This window comes from Scyliorhinus canicula, chromosome 5 (assembly GCF_902713615.1).
Source record: "Scyliorhinus canicula chromosome 5, sScyCan1.1, whole genome shotgun sequence".
Classification (NCBI taxonomy): Eukaryota; Metazoa; Chordata; class Chondrichthyes; order Carcharhiniformes; family Scyliorhinidae; genus Scyliorhinus; species Scyliorhinus canicula.
Genome location: NC_052150.1, coordinates 178922978 through 178940220, shown reverse-complemented (window position 1 = coordinate 178940220; position 17243 = coordinate 178922978). Strand labels below are relative to the sequence as shown.

The window sequence follows — 17243 nt, the reverse complement described above, 5'->3', positions numbered from 1 at the left end:
TGTCAGAGGTAGGTTCTTTACTCAGAGAGTAGTAAGGGCGTGGAATGCCCTGCCTGCAACAGTAGTGGACTCGCCAACACTAAGAGCATTCAAATGGTCATTGGATAGACATATGGACGATAAGGGAATAGTGTAGATGGGCTTTAGAGGGATTTCACAGGTCGGCGCAACATCGAGGGCCGAAGGGCCTGTACTGCGCTGTAGTGTTCTATGTTCTATCAACTGTAGATCTTCCAGTTCTGATTCAGGATAGACACATTCAGCCAGGATCTGTAGTCTGACAAGGGTAACATGGACAAATGTTTTCCCCACTATGCTCAGCAGGGAGATGCCTTGATAGTTGTTGCAATCACTGAGTTCTCCCTTGCTCTTCCACAAGGTCACAATCTTTGTATCATGGATATCCTGGGGCACTGCCTCCTCCTGCCAAACGAGATAGAGAGGTTTTTGCAGATGTTGCCTGTTTCCCAGCATTGATGAGTTCAGGCTTTATGGCATCCACATCTGGCACAGTGGGCTAAACAGCTGACTTGCAATGCAGAACAATGCCAACAGCTTGGGTTCAATTCCCGTACCAGCTCCCACCGGAATGTGGCAACTAGGGGCTTTTCACAGTAACTTCATTGAAGCCTACTTGTGACAATAAGTGATTATTATTATTATTATCTGGAGTCTTGTTCATGGTGAGCTAGTCAACATCTTTGCTAAACCCCTCCATTGTGGGTTTGATATCCAGCTCTGCCATGACACACAGGCTTTCTATGGTGACCTTGGTGAAAGTATTCTCCCAAGAGGACAACTCAAAGTAGTGTTCAATTCATCTTTACAACTGTTAATTGCAGTCAGTAATGACTTCCCCAGCCTTTGTGTTCGATGGAACCATTTTCTTTTCTGATGGACCTTTAGCCTTTTTGATCGCTTCAGACATGTCCCTAGCATTCCCTGTGTCGAAAGACAGCTGGATATTTTGGCACAGCTGTAACCAATCGGCATTGAATACAATCGAGCAGTCTGTTGGACTTCCAACTCTTGGTGCATTCAGAGTCTTCTCCCTCAGATCTATCCTGTAATTAATGAGAGCAGACGGCATGTCTTCTGTGATAGATTCCATCACCGTGAGATTAGTCTCGAACCAGTCAACATTTTTCACCTTTGCTTCCTAAATGCTGAGAAGCATTACTGTCAATGGTGCCTTGAAGTATATTCAATTTTGCTTCTGCACTCTGTGTCGGAATTGTGTTGTTCAATGAAATCAAGGAAGAACTGTTTTTATTTGCGTGGGTTATATGACTGACATTGAAATGAAGGTGATATTTCTGCTTTGAATGAAAACATTTTGGGTTTGCATCCTAAGCCATGGTGCACACCAGCGAGTGATCTGTATTACGGTCAGTGCTGTAGTGGGTGCATATGTTGAGAATGCTGTTTCGACAGTCACGTCTGGTGATGATCAGATTCATCTAGTGTCAACCTGGATGTCACCTTGGGCATGCTTTGTTCTGGAAGAAGGTGTTATTTACACAAAGTACATGGTTGAAGCAAAGCTCAGGTGATTCCTGTTCATTCCTCTTTATCTTTCCCAGGCTTTGATATCCAAGATAGGAAGCTCATGGTCTGTCGTGTTAAAATTTAGACTACCCAATTAATTTTTTCCAATTAAGGGGCTATTTAGCATCGCCAATCCACTTACCCTGCACATCTTTGGGTTGTTGAAGCGAAACCCAATCAAACACGGGGAGAATGTGAAAACTCCACATGGACAGTGACCCAGAGCCATGAATGAACCTGGGACCTCGGCGCTGTGAGACAGCAGGGCTAACCACTGCGCCATCGCGCTGCCAACACGCTGAACCATACGTAGTGGGTTCTATCAGCAAGTTCCTTATAGCAAAGCCTACACCTTGCTTATGCATTTTGTCTGAACTATCTCCCTGCCAGATGGATGTGTAATGTGACCACTGATACAAAGTTAAACCTAAGAGATTTAGAGTAGAGGGTTGGAGAGCTGTTAGACTGGAATCTCTGAAGGCAGACTGAAGAATCTCCTGAGGTATAGCACAAATGGTCAAAACACTGTTTCACTGATCTTCTACCAAAGTTACAACAGAAACTAATGAGAATCCCCCGAAATTCAGAGCCATAAATTGTTCTGAAAATATTCAAAGTCCATTGTCGATACACATATACTGCTATTATGTAGACCGAGAGAATGCTGAGGTAAATTCAGTAAGCCTACATTTACAGCATGGAAACCCTCTGACAAATTTAAATTGTTCTCCTGATTTTAGCCACCTGAAATCAGGAGGGCCACAATCAGGTATGCTAACCTCTGCACCCAACTCTTTGTTCTCTGCCCCCACCTAGTGGGTGACCCCTGTTCCTACTGGATGAGGCTCCACATTAATTTACTCTGCTGCTTACCCGCGTAACTTACATTACGTGATGCATGTGAAGACTACGGTAGAAATGTAATTCTTTATTGATAACTTACCATTTTCAAGCATTGCAAGATTAACAATATTACTTTTGTCAGTCTGGTGCTCTGTTACAACTGAGGTAAACTCAATGTTCCCAATATTCAAGATGGCTGCCAGAATGCTGTAAATGTTCCCCAGTTCCTGTAGGGAGATTATTAATTTAAAGAATTTAAATATATTCAAGCAATATCTTTGTATATATTGGATTAAAATTAATTAGTTTCCTAATCAAATAGTGGTAAATAAGACACAATGGAAATAAAACCAGGAGAGGTGTGTCACCCACTACATGTTTAATTTTCAGAAGGCATTTGATAAGGTACCACATAGTAGACTTATGAGTAAGGTCCTGACTTGTGAAGTCAGATCTCTGAATGGAGAATGGCATGGCTACAAATTCTAAAACATGGAGTTGTGGTTAAAGGTAGTTACACATCAGGCTGGCAATATGTAGGAAGTGCTCTTCCACAAGAATTGGTGCTGACACCACTGTTGTTCACCATTTACATAAATAATTGCACTCAAGAAATGGTAGTGAAGCGCCACTTTAAAATTTGGGGATGATAAATTGGTGGTGTAACTAATACAGAGAAGGACTGTGACAGAATACAGAAATACATGAATAAACTTGCAGAATGGGCATGTCATTGGGAAATGAATTTCAATCCATATTAAACATGAGGTGATATATTTAGGTGGCAAGAATAAGGAGGCCACATATTCTTGGAAAATGCGTATCTACATGGGGCAGAGGGATGTGGAGGTACAGATACCGTACATAAATTCCTAAAAGTAACAACACAGGTCAGGAAATAAATAAAAACACTGTTGTTTTTCTAGAAGGATAGAATTTTAAAAATTTGTTCCTGCGAAGAGGGCATCGCTAGCTGGGACAGCATTTGTTGCCCGTCCCTAATTGCCCTTGAACTGACTAGCTTGCTAAACCAATTCAGTGGGGGGCAGTTAAGAGTCAACTGCATCAGTGTCTGGGTCTGGAGTTACATGTAGGCCAGACTGTGTAAGGGCAGAAGATTTCCTTCCCTCAAGGACATTAGTGAACTAGATGGGTTTTTACAACAATTGGTATCGTCATCATTAGACTTTCAATTCCAGATTATTTTTTTAGCAATTTCAAATTTCCCCGCCTGTCATGGTGGGATTCGAACCCAGGACCCCAGACCCTGGGGGCGGGATTCTCCGAAATTGAGGCAGAGTGTCAGCGCCGTCGTGAACGGCGTCTTGTTTCACGATGGCGTGAAACGTGTGCGTCACTACCGATTCTGGCCCCCACAGGTTCACGCCGCTCCAGCCTCCCTTCCCAGCGCCAACATGGCATCGCGCCAGCCCGCGCATGCGCAGTGGTGCTGTGCCAACCCGCACAAGTGCAGTGGTGCCGCGCCAACGGGGGACTTCCTCAACGCGCCAGCCCCGATGCAACATGCCGATGTTCAGGGGCCGGCCGCAGAACAAAATAGGGCCGGGGCTGGAGAGGCCGGCCCACCGATCAGTGGGCCCCGATCGCGGGCCAGACCCCATCGGAGGTCCGTCCCCCCCCCCCCCCCCCCCCAGTGAAGGAGCCCCCGCTCCACAGGCCGCCCCCTGACCCTGTGCACAGAGTTCCCGCCGGCTGCGAGCAGGTGTGGACGGCGCTGGCGGTACTCTGCTGTTTCCGCGCGGCCGCTCAGCCCATCAAGGCCAGAGAATCAGCGACCCGGCCGCGGACAGCGGCCTGCGACCGCTGCCGCGACAAATGCGCTGGCACAAATGGCGCAGATTCTCCGCTCCTCGGAGAATCACGTTCTGGCGACGAGGCAGCGTGACGTGGTTGCGGCGATTCTCCGGCCTGACGTGGGGCTCGGAGAATCCCGCCCATGGTCTCTGAATTAATAGTCCAGTGACAATATTACTACGCCCTGTCTCCCCGTGAAAAGCAGAGATGTTATACAACTTTACTATACAGTTAAACCTATAAAGAACCTTGTTAGACTACACAGAGTACTTCAAACTGTGGGAAGAAGCCGGAGCACCGGAGGAAACCCACGCAGACACAGGGCGAACGTGCAGACTCCGCACAGACAGTGACCCAAGCTGGGAATCGAACCTGGGACCCAGGAGCTGTGAAGCAAAAGTGCTCACCAATGTGTTACCGTGCCACCTGAGTTGTGTGGTGCGATGACTCGATGATGACTCGTGGATCCTGCCCCCTTTTTGGTGGCGACCATTTGTGATGCTGCAAATACAGCTGGAAAGCCCGAGCTGAACAGGCCCCTCAGCCCAATGTCTCTGAGGGCTCTGAAACAACTGTTAGTCTCTACCTTTTTTTAAATTGAAGGCAGTACAGTATATCCCTGTTCTGAGCAACTACCCTGGATGTCTGAAAAGCCACCTGATCAGATAGTACATTTTTCAGGCATTCATGGGGCACAGGACATTAGCGCACAAAATTAACCCTCTGTGTTCATTCCAAGACTGTAAAATGGGAGGAACAAGGGCCAATTTCTACTCCATTACAGCGGTAAAATTCTTCATGTGGCCAGACCCTCTCTGCTTATCCTCATTTCATATCTCAAACCAATACTTAGCAAGCAAGCCAGACCCACGGCATTCAAGAATAAGGACCACCACCACCTTCTGAGGGCAACTAGGGATGGAAAATAAATACCAGCCTTGCCAGCAATGTCCAAATTATGAGAATTAATAAAAATATCCTTCATTTCTATGAAGTGTCGGATATAAATGATGTGTAACAGTCAACAAGAATGTCAAGCGAGAAAATAAAAATTCTGAAATATTCAGCAACGTATTTTATAGCTAAAAGGCATAGCCGTTATCTACAGCCACAGGCAGCATTTAATAGGGTTAGAATTTGAGGATAAATGTGGAGGCCAATGAGTTCACCTTGTCAATCCAGAAAGGCATCTATTTATTTCTCAAAGGGTTTTTGCTGCTATCACATTATCTGGGGGTGCAAGCCATTTGGTCATCAGAGCCGATGGTTGCATAGTGATATTGTCACTGGACTAATAATCCAGAGGCCCAGAGTAATACTGCAGACTCAGGTTCAAATCCCAACACGGCAGTTGGTGAAATTTGAAGTAAAAAATCTGGAACTAAAGGTCTGTGAAGTGAGGACTGTGTTGATAGTCATAAAAGCCCATCTGGTTCACTAATGTCCTTTAGGGAAGGAAATCTGCCATCCTTACCTGGTTTGGCCTACATGTGATTCCAGACCCGCAACAATGTGGTTGACTCTTAAAAGCCCTCTGGAACGGCCTAGCAAGCCACTGAGTTATTAGAGGTGAGCAATAAATGCTGGCCCGGCCAGCAATGCCCACATCCCATGAATGAATTAAAAAAAGTAAACAAATGAGATTAGAATGTGTGTGAGCTTATTCAGCAGATGCAGTGATAGTGTCCGAATGTTTTCAAGGTAAGTGATGCAGGTTTACCTCAAGTGTGAAACCAATGACTTTGAAGCACTGTTCGAGGGCTTCAAATTGACCCTTGTAGAAAGTATTGGTTACAATCTCTTCCATCATTTGAATTTTCTCATCCTGAAGGTACCTAAAAAATTCCAAAAGATGATAATGACCAAAACTGACACTAAATTAGACAATGGAGAACACAAACAGAAATGTCCAAACTAAAACTGCACACATAATAGTGCAAATACATTGCAGAATGGCTCTAGGTCTCACAATGTTTGTAATAAGCATGGTGTGACTCAACTATTTCTCATTCGCCACTGGAACAGTTAGCTGAATTATTTCTTCGCTAGTCAGTTACTGAAAAGTTAGTGTAGATCCTAAGGTCTTTAGAACATAGAACATAGAACGATACAGCGCAGTACAGGCCCTTCGGCCCTCGATGTTGCACCGACATGGAAAAAATCTAAAGGCCATCTAACCTACACTATGCCCTTATCATCCATATGCTTATCCAATAAATTTTTAAATGCCCTCAATGTTGGCATGTTCACTACTGTTGCAGGTAGGGCATTCCACGGCCTCACCACTCTTTGCGTAAAAAACCCACCTCTGACCTCTGTCCTATATCTATTACCCTTCAATTTAAGGCTATGTCCCCTGGTGCTACCCACCTCCATCCGCGGGAGAAGGCTCTCGCTGTCCACCCTATCTAACCCTCTGATCATTTTGTATGCCTCTATTAAGTCACCTTACTTCTCTCATAAACATCAGAACCATCATACAAATAAAAAACAGCACCAAGTTCCCAGTGTCAGTCAGAGCCCAGTACGACAAGAAGACCAGGGGCAAAATCTAATGGCTATGCCACGGCCAAACCGGAGAGCGGCACACCTGGCACATCCCGTGAGAGGCCCCTCACATGCACGGTGGGGGGTCCAACGTGGCGGCAGCGGAAGAAAAAGAGTGTCCCCACGGCACTGGAACGCCCGCCGATCGGTGGGCCCCGATCGCGGGCCTGGCCACCGTGGGGGCACCCCCGGGGTCCTATCGCCTCGCATCCCCCCCCCCCCCCCCAGGACCCCGGGGGCCCGCTCGCACCGCCAATCCCGCCGCCGTGGTTTCAACGCCGATCGGCGAGCCCCTTTGGCCGAAGTCCCACCGCTGAGAGACCTCTCCCGCCGCCGTGGTTTCAACCACCTCTGGTGGCGGCGGGAGGGGCCTCTCAGCGGCGGGACTTCGGCCCATCGCGGGCCGGAGAATCGCCGAAGGGGCTCGCCGATCGGCGCGATTCCCACCCCCGCCAATTCCCAGGTGGCGGTGAATTCCAGCCACGGCGGGGGCGGGATTTTTGCCAGTCCCGGGCGATTCTCCGACCCTGCGGGGGGTCGGAGAATTTTGCCCCCCATGTGAGTGCTGGTTAATACTGGTCTCCACAAATGGCAGGCAGTGAAAGGCTGGCAGCGTCAATATGCCCGGTGGCATTTTTCCCATGCTGCGTATCGGGCCCTGGGATGCCCTGCCATTATTAGATGGGGTGTGGGAGGCTCGATGACCCACTTATAAGTGAGTTGGGGCATTGGGGAGATCCGGGGTTTGCATGGTGGTCTCAAGATTGGGGCACCATATCTTTTCCTGCACTGGCGAGTGCAGCTCCTTAGTGCAGGAAATGGGATTGAGTGTGGACTCGGCGGGGTTTTCCCCACTGAGGTCCCGAAATGAAACAGAATCCCATTAGATAGCAGGGTCTTTCTTGGCTGTGATCACCTGGAAACTCCTGGCTAAACGTGCTCAACACGGGACTCTTGTTTTATTTCCATTTAATCGTGACCCAGTTCATGCTAAACTCTATTGTGCTGTAGCCTCTATATATGCAAAATTACCTTGGAGGTTGACCTTTGGACAAGTTATAGTGATCTAGCTTGTTCATCTGTGCCAGGCCAGCATAGACATAGTAGAAAATATGAAAGTTTTTCTCTCCTCTGTAAGAAAACAAGAAGATTTAGTTTCGGTGAAAATAACAAAATGGCTATTTGCCCTGTCATCTGAATCCAACAACTTGCCACTGCTTCTTATTACTCTGTGAATACCATTGGATGAAGTCTGCAATGTTTAAAGTTGCTTCATAACCACAACAAAAGTTTTCTTCTTTACTTACGGAGCCTGGTGGATGACTCTTGACTTCTCAAGCAGGTACTCTGAGATCTGAGCTCCCATGACTGTCCCACTACTGGTAAATCTCATTTCCAAGAACTTGCCAAATCTACTGGAGTTGTTGTTGATTATTGTGCAGGCATTTCCAAATGCTTCTAGTAAGTTGTTTACCTGGAGAATCTTTTCTTGCAGCATCCTGTTGTTAGTCTGTAAGATAAAAATGAATTACCTTGCTGGAAAGGTTCCTTGAGGGTAGACTTGGAAAATAAATAGAGTTATCTTCAACTTCCGTCTATTTTTTGTCCTCTTTTGTAAACCCTCAAACTCCACTCCACCCTCCTTCAAGTGGGATGGTCTAAAACATAAGCATTTCTAGGGCAGCGTGGTGGCGCAGTTGGTTAGCCCTGCAGCCTCACGGCGCCGAGGTCCCAGGTTCAATCCCGTCTCTGGGTCACTGTCCGTGTGGAGTTTGCACATTCTCCCCGTGTTTGCTTGTGTTTCACCCCCACGACCCAAAGATGTGCCGGCTAGGTGGATTGCCACACTAAATTGCCCCTTAACTGGAAAAATGAATTGGGTACTCTAAATTTATAAAAATAAATAAATAAATAAAACTGCATTCTGCAGTCGCTATTAATGTTGATCCATCTCAATTAACAGGAGGCACAATTCTGGTGGTGGTCTAAATATTCCTGCTCATTGCTCCTTCCGGGAAAGATGCGTATATACTTGTGAAAAGGTCAATCCAATGAAGCAGTGGACCCCATGATTTTTGGACTAAAAACTATGGGCGGGATTCTCCGATTGTCGACTCCAAAATCGCAGTTGGCGATTGGGCAGAGAATCCCTTTTGACCCCAAAATCGGGGGCAGCGCCTGTTTTCGAATGCTCAGCCCCCTCCAAAACGGCATCATTGGTGAGTACGTAGCATGCCGTTTGGATGGCCTCAGGAGGTCACGTGAAGACACTCCCCCGATGCCCGACCCCCGATAGGCCAACTTCCCAATGGCGTGGAACACTTGTGGTCTGAGGTTTCGACAACCTCGCGTGGTGGGTGCGGACTCTGTCCAGCGCTGCCACAGTCGGAGGAGGGGAGCAGTTCCGTTGGCTGGGGAGGCATCGGCGAGGGCTGGGGTTCTGGTGGGGGGTGGTCTGGGGGTGGCGAGCGGGGTTACTGGGGGCTACTATCTGGAAGGCCAGGTACGCATGCGGCCGCCATGCACATGCGCGGCCACGGACCTAGCAATTCTCCAGCCGTTTCTGTCGGGAATTCTGGGGGCTTTACGCGACGTGGCTGCTCGCCTCCCACCGGGCGTAGCATCATTGTGGGAGTGGCGCTAGCCTTTTTGTCGTAAAACTAGTCACTTGATCCCGGACATAGCCTCAAAATCGGAAATTCCAGCCCTATAGTTTTCCATGTAACCTCATGTCACAGTCGGCCCTACTTTTTCAGGGATCCAAGCCCAAAATTTCAGATCCGAAGTATAATCTCTACAACATCATCAAAAACCTCAGTTCGTTATTCATTTAAAAAGTTACACTTACCGTACTTCCTCCAGCTCCTACTTGTAAATACAGTCAGGAAGCAATAGATCAATTTTTATTTTGAAGGAGACAGAAACTGATAAATCAGAGAAGAGTAATAAACATATGCAAACAGGAAGGAAGGATCCTTAACTTCCAGAGCAAACTTAAAGTGAATTAACTCCCGGGCCTTGTGGCCTCAGCATTCCAGGGCGAGGAAGGGGAAGTTCAGGCCTTGTCAATTGGGCCCATGCGAATGCCACTCTGTTGCCCCTACACCAAGACCTAGGCTGAGGACTGGGAGCTGTCAGCACAACATTTCTAATGCCATGGCTCTCTGCCCTTCCTTCCCCTGCTCCCACCCCCACCCCTGGAGCATCCAAACCACATGTCCAGTTGCCACCGCCCCTTCCTCTCCCGGGGTGTGATGGTGGAGGGAAGCTCTGTAATAAAAACAGAGAATGAGAGAGACAATAAGCAGCTGGTGTGGGCCACACTTCCCCAATTCTTGTGGATTCATTTGAGAGCCACGTTAGATGGGTCAGGTGGTGTATTTTAATTGAAAGCAAGCGCCTCAAAACATATATTGCCTGTGTAAACATCACGCCATAACCTTTTGCTTAAAACATTGGTCAAAAAAATGTGACTTTTACACAAGAGGATTTAGTATTTCTGTGGGGCATCCAACTGACTTTTAAAAGCAGCGTGTATGGGAATTCAAGTAACAATTGGAGTCGCTACTACTTACATTAAACAAGAAGTCACATTCATTCCTAAATGGTGTTTTGCAAAGGTACAATAAAAATAAATGACATTGGAAGTCACTGATGGCGACATGCATTCCTCAGTGTCAACATGAAACAATGAGAAGGTTGCAAGTTGACTTTGTTGATCTCAGCCATAGCAACTTTAAGTCATTTGGGCTCCCAATCTTAATGCTATCTAATGACCTCAGCATGAAAGTAAATAAGTTGAGCACTAGCACAAGGACAGAGTTGGATTTGGCTGCATTGTCCTACGTGATAGAATCTGCCTTAATCTTTGACTTTTTTTAATCAATCAAGGGATGAGAGCATCGCTGGCTAGGACAGTATTTGTTGCCCAACCCAGCAGTTCATGGCAGAGTCGACCAAGTATAACACAGCCAAACAGCAAGGGATTGTACTAAAACAGAAATCGTGTGATCTGTCCAGTCATCAATAAGATTTTAAAGATTTATATTGATAGTTAAAATTTTACTGTATGTTCATCAAATCCTGCGAAGAGCATTACTGCTTGCCAATAAATATTACTCTTCCACATAAGTGTACTAAAATCAAGTATTTTGTCAAACAGGAGTGACTGGTGCACTTCCATGCATGTTTAGGATCAATGTGCTTAAATCGGGCAACAATCAGAATGCAATAAAAATACATTCCAGTTCTGCACAACCAATGGACTTGATCAAGAATTATTTGCGTGAAGAGTGAGCAAGATGAAGTTCTGTTCTTACATAAGATATGTTTATCTTGAATCAACTCACTGGGCAGGAAACCCATGGCTACTTTTTGCGCCACCTCAACATTGCTTTTCATTCAATCCAACTAGTTCTCCAATGGGAGGCTTAGGTTAAAGTGATCCGCTTGTTGTATTGTTGCCAGAATACAGTACCTTTCCAAGGACGGTGAGTTGCTCGACTAAGAAGTGGGTGCTTTCAGTCTTCCCAGCGCCACTTTCTCCACTGATCACAATGCACTGACATAGACAGGAACCACATATTAGTCACCATATCCTTCTATTGACAGCACAAACTACAGGACGAAAACTAAAAATGTGAAATGGTGTAGGTTTACTTTATAGAATGATTTCAGTTCAGAAGAAGGCCATTTGGCCCATTATGTCTGTGCTGGCCCTGCGAAGGAGCAATTCGCCTCATGCCACTCCCCTGCATTTCTCCGAAGCCCTACAAATGTTTACTTTTTAGATAATGATCCAATTTCCTGTTGAACATCTTCATTGATTCTGCCTCCACCACACTGTCAGATGTTTGATCGCCTAACCGCTTGCTGAGTGAACATGTGTTTCTCCATTTCAACGTCGCTTCTTTTGCCTTAAATTTCTGCCCATTGGTTTTCAATCTTTCCATCAATGTGAATAGTTTTCCCTATTTACTCTGTTAATGATTTTGAATACCTCTATGAAACCTACTCTCATTCTTCTTTTCTCCAAGGTAAACAGTCCCAACTTAGAGTCATAAAATTTACAGGGCAGAAAGAGCCCATTCAGCCCATCGACTCTCCACCAACCCTCTTAAAGGTCACCCTACCTAGGCCCACACCCCCACCTTTCCCCATAACCCAGTAACCCCACCTAACTGTTTGGACAATGTGGGACAATTGCTCATGGCTAATCTATCTAACCTGCACATCTTTGGACTGTGGAAGGAAACCAGAGCACCCAAAGGAAACCCACGCAGACAAGGGAAGAACATGCAAACTCCTCAGAGACATTCACCCAAGGCTAGAATTGAACCCAGGTCCCTGGTGCTTTGAGGCAGGAGATCTAACCACTGTGCCAATGTGCCACCATGCCACCCAAACTTTTCCACATTTTCTACACAACTGAAGTTCCCGATCCCTGGAACCAATATTTTCTGCATTCTCCCGAATACTTTCACATACTTTCTAAAGTGTGGTGCTCAGAACTGGACAGAATACTCCAGTTGAGGTTGAACTAGTATTGAGCCAGGTTCAATATAACTTCCTTGCTTTTGTACCCCTATTGATAAATCTCAGGATATTTTATGCTTTATGAGTCATTCTTTCAAACTGTTCTACCATCTTCAAAAACTATGCACATCAATGAGTTGGTGGGGTAGTGGTAATCTTACCAGACTCGTAATACAGAGACGCAGGCTAATGCTCTGGGGAAGTGGGTAATTAATAAAAATTTGGAATTAAAAGCTAGTTAAAAATCTCAGCAATAGTGACCATGAAATGAATGTGGCGAAAACTCATCAGGTTCACAAATGCTCTTGAGGGAAGGAAATCTGCTGTCCTTATCTGGTCTGGTCTGCATGTGACTCCATGGACTCCAGGCACACAGCAAAATGGTTGACTCTTAAATACCCTCTGAAATGGGCTAACAAGCTGTTAAATCAGATTCATGGGCAGGTGGTGGTATAGTGATATTGTCATTGGATGAGCAAACCAGCGACCCAGAGTAATGCTCTGGTGATCCAGGTTCAAATCCCACCACTGCAGATGGTGACATTTGAATTCAATAAAAATCAGGAATTAAAAGTCTCATGATGGCCATGAAACCATTGTCAATTGTCATAAAAACTCATCTGGTTCACTAATGTCCTTTTGAGAAGGAATTCTGCCGTCCACACAAGATATGGCCTACATGTAACACCAGACAGCAATGTAGTTGACTCTTAACTGCCCCCTCGTGGAAAAATAGGGATGGGCAATAAATTCAAACAACTACAAAGTTTACAAAAGGAATGAAACTGGACAAGTTACCCAGCATCGACCCAGGCACCGGAAATGATAATGGCAAACCCAGCTCAGTCAATCTTATAAAGTCCTCCTTACTAACATCTGGTGGCTTATGCCAAAATTAGGAGAGCTATCCCACCGATTAGTCATCAACCCTCTGTTACCTCATCAAAAAGCTCAAGCACCTTAGTCAAATATGTTTTCTCCATAACAAATCTATGATGACTTTCGTTCGTTAACCTGCATTTGCCCAAGTGATTAGTAATTTTGTCTTGAATTTTCGTTTCTAAAAGCTTACCCACCAACATGGCATTTGTTGTGGAACCATAGGTACCTGATCTGAGTTGTATGTGACCATAGACTGGTAGGCAATGTCTGCCACAGCAAAGATGTGGGGTGGATTGGCAGTACGCTTCGCACCAATGTACTGCTTGGAATGCTGTTTACAACAAAAGAGAAATTAGCTTTGACATAATGACAGAATAATTGCTAGTAATGTGTTTACCCTGCTGATACTAGAAATTGAATGATCTTTGCAACATGCAGTTGATTAGGTGATTATTTGGCTATTAATTAAGGTATTGATGCAAATATGTTGAAAATAAAACTGATGCCAATATCTTCAGTAAATATATCAAATGTACAGCAAAGAAAGAGGCCACTTGGTTCAACGGATCTACTTATATGCTGAACTTTCTAACGGAACTTTCTATTCCTTTCTGCTTGTGAATACCCAGCAACCCCTTCAGTACATAATTCAAATGTGTTTGTTCTGCGTGGTTTCTGAAGACTAGCTTCTTTATTCCCATTACTGAAGAAAGACAGACTCATGCTTCTTGATCTCATGATGTCTAGGAATACAGAGGCATTCCTCTCTGCTAACATCACCGCATAATTCTAGTAAACGTGGACATCGGATTACTCGCTCATTAGGAAATATGAACACAGAAAAGTTGATTTTAAACTCACCATCCAGGAGGCACAATGTGGGTAGGGGGTGTGTTGTGTGGTTAAGGTGACAGGGACCTGGGATGTTGCACCGCATTCCCAACACATCATTTGGTCTTATTAGATGCTTTCCTGTCCAAGTGCAGCCACTCTTGGGCAATGTGGACTATCAAGGACTTCCTATAATGTTTCTGAAGACTGACCTAGCAAGCTATTGAGTCGTATCAACCATGAGAGCAAGGTATAACAACCTCAGCTCTGGAGATGATAAAGGCACACCCAACTGTTTAAATTCTGTTAATTTTGTAAAGTCCTCTTGTGGACTTTTATTTTATTGTATTGAATGCAACACTTTATAAGGTGATTATGTTTTAAACTGTCTCTTTAATTTAAGATAAATCACAATGTGCTTGAATAGGGGATGGTGAAATCGTACTAAACTCTGCCTGGAGACAAGCCTGTGTGATTTGGTTGTCATGGGGAAACTGACGTGGCTGAAACCTATAGGAAAGAAATCATATTATGATCACTATTATCTATAGGCTGCTTTACTAATTAATTGATTGCTTCTCATTGTACACCACCAGGTCCAGAATAGCCTGATGCTTGCTTTGCCCTAGAATGTGCAAGAAATTGTCCTGAATACACACTATAAATTTATCTTCCAGGCTATCTTTGCCAATTTGATTTGTACAATCTATATGTAGGTTAAAATCACCCATGATTATTGTCACGCCATTCTTACAAGCCCCCATTGTTTCTTCCGGTATACTCTGTCCTCCAGCTTAGTTACTTTTAGGGGTCCTATAAACTACTCCTACTAGTGACTTCTTACATTAGCGACTTCTTATCTCTAGCCAAACTGATTTTACATCTTGATCTTTAGAACTGAGGTCACCTCTCACTGTTATACCAATACCATCCTTAATTAACAGAGCTACCCTACTATCCTTTCCTTGCTTCCGTCCTTCTGAAATGCCAAGTACTCTTCGATATTCAATTCCAAGCCTTGATCACCTTGCAGCCAGCCTGATCTCTGTCGTATGTACTTATTTCTATTTGTGATGCCAATTCATCTGTTTTATTACGAATGCTATGCACATTCCGATAGAGGGCCTTAGTTCTGACTTTTTACTATTTTTGCAAACTCTCGCCTCATCTGCTGACATACTCTTATATTTGTACACTCTGTTCTTTCCTGCCACACTGGTAGTAATTAACCTTATTGTTACCTTGTTCTGTTGCCTTTTCCATTCTTTTATTTACTATATCTTCCCTCATGTGATCCTTCTCCTCTACCATTTAGATAATAAGAAGCTGTACAACACCAGGTTAAAGTCCAATAGGTTTGTTTTGAATCACTGGCTTTTGGAGTGCAGCTCCTTCCTCAGATTCACCTGTTTACTTGTCAGATATCGCTTTCAAAGGAAACTGGTGAAAGATGAAGAAGGGTGTATTAACCATGGATATTTTGTGAAAGATGATTTTGCTGGCATTACTGCCTACCTCAATGATATAATAGGGGCTGCTGCAGCTGCTGTACTGTATCAGATTGACGGATGGCTCCTGTTTGTAAGTTGTAAGTTGTAAGACTTCTTACTGTGCTCACCCCAGTCCAACACCGGCATCTCCACATCAATGCTATTTAGATGATTGCACTGTTCAGTTCAATTCAAGACTTGTCAAATAACGAAGCATGCCATGTCCATTCTGGGTAAGGTTGAGACGTGGCAAATACCATTCACATTAAACAAGTGCCATGCAATGACCATCTCCAACAAGAGGGAAGCTATCAACCTTAGCTTGACATTCAATGACAGCATGCCATCATTAACTTCCTGGGTGTTACCATTGACCAAAAACTTAATGGAAGCAATGTTGTGTCTACAAGAGGTGATCAGAGGCTGACTATCTTGTGTTGAGGAGATGATGGTGTAGTGGCACATTCCAAGAGTTGTTTGGCTAAAGTGCTGGGTAATCTGGGTTCCAGGCTGTCCAGCAGATGTCTGGGTGGTGGTAATGTTTCAGCTGGTGGTGGCAGTAACAGACTCGGGGGGGGGGGGGGGGGGGGGGGGGGGGGGGTGCGTCAAGGCTCAATCATTCCCCCAAAACCCCATCCCACCATCGAGCTCACAAGGCATCGTCAGCATTCCCCATGGTGAAGTGCCCCTTACCTGTAGGAGACTCCAGACCTCCAACAATGTCATTGATTCTGAACTGCCTAGCAAGCCACACAGTTCAAGGGCAATTAGGGGTGGGCAACAAATTACCTTGTCAGCACTAAATCAAAACACCAATTAGGACTGTGACAGAATTCCTTTCACTGGCCTGGATGAGTGCAACTCCAAGAAGCTCAACCCTGTTCAGGACAATGCTGCTTGGTTGGATGGTACATTCAACCATTCATTCACACACCAGGCTGCAATGTGTACTACTTACAACATGTTGTGCAGCAAGACAAAGTTTCCTTTGACAGCGCCTTCCAAAACCTGTCATTTTTACCATCTAGAAGAACAAGGGCAGGAGATGCATGGGAACCCCACTGGCTGCAAGTTCCCCTCCAAGACATATATCATCTTGACTTGGAAATGTATCGCTGTTTATTTGCTGTCGCTGGGTGAAAATCGCAAAACTCCCTTCCCACCAGCACTGTGGGTGTACCTACAAGCAGGTGGACTATAGCAGTTCAAGAAGGCAGATCACCACCATCTACTCAAGGGGAATTAGGGATGTGCAATAAATGCTGACTTTGCCAGCGATTCCTAAATCCTATGAATGATTTTAAAACTAAGCCATGGTAGCCTATGCACCTTTGTCACATTCTTAGTGACATTGGTGATTATAACTCTGATCAGGTCTTATTAGCACTGTTAAAATAACCTTGGGAGGGTAGAGAGCTATTTCCACAATATCTTTTATTGTGAGACCAGCTGGTGTTCTGTCTCAGTAAGAGGAACTTTAACCCTGTTTCTCACTCCACAGATGCTGCCTGGCCTGTTGGGTGTTCCCAGCATTTCCAGTTTTTATTTAGGATGTCCTGCATCCACAGTATTTTGATCTTAGACCATAAGACCAAGACATGGGAGCAGAATTAGGCCACTTGGCCCATCAAGTCTGCTCCACCATTCAATCATGGCTGATATTTTCTCATCCTCATTCTCCTGCCTTCTCCCTTTAATCCCTGATCCCCTTATTAATCAAGAACCTAACGATCTCTGCCTTAAACACACTCA

General features: G+C 45.1%; 1 protein-coding gene across 13 annotated transcripts in view; it reads right to left on the bottom strand.

Annotated features, from left to right (window-relative positions):
- The window catches only part of myo3a (myosin IIIA), a 556810-nt gene that overhangs the window by 247711 nt on the left and 291856 nt on the right, over positions 1-17243 (bottom strand). For 12 of the 13 annotated variants that reach the window (XR_005460772.1, XM_038798143.1, XM_038798142.1 and 9 more), the window contains 6 exons: positions 13397-13501; positions 11231-11314; positions 8061-8263; positions 7786-7884; positions 5927-6041; positions 2492-2618 (listed from right to left, as the gene is read on the bottom strand). Coding sequence is in view for 12 of the 13 variants with exons in the window: in XM_038798143.1 (XP_038654071.1) it covers positions 2492-2618; positions 5927-6041; positions 7786-7884; positions 8061-8263; positions 11231-11314; positions 13397-13501 (733 nt within the window). In the remaining variant the exon portion in view is untranslated. Of the gene's footprint in view, positions 1-2491; positions 2619-5926; positions 6042-7785; positions 7885-8060; positions 8264-8555; positions 10024-11230; positions 11315-13396; positions 13502-17243 lie in introns of those variants that run through there. The other variant, XM_038798154.1, reaches the window with a different exon arrangement.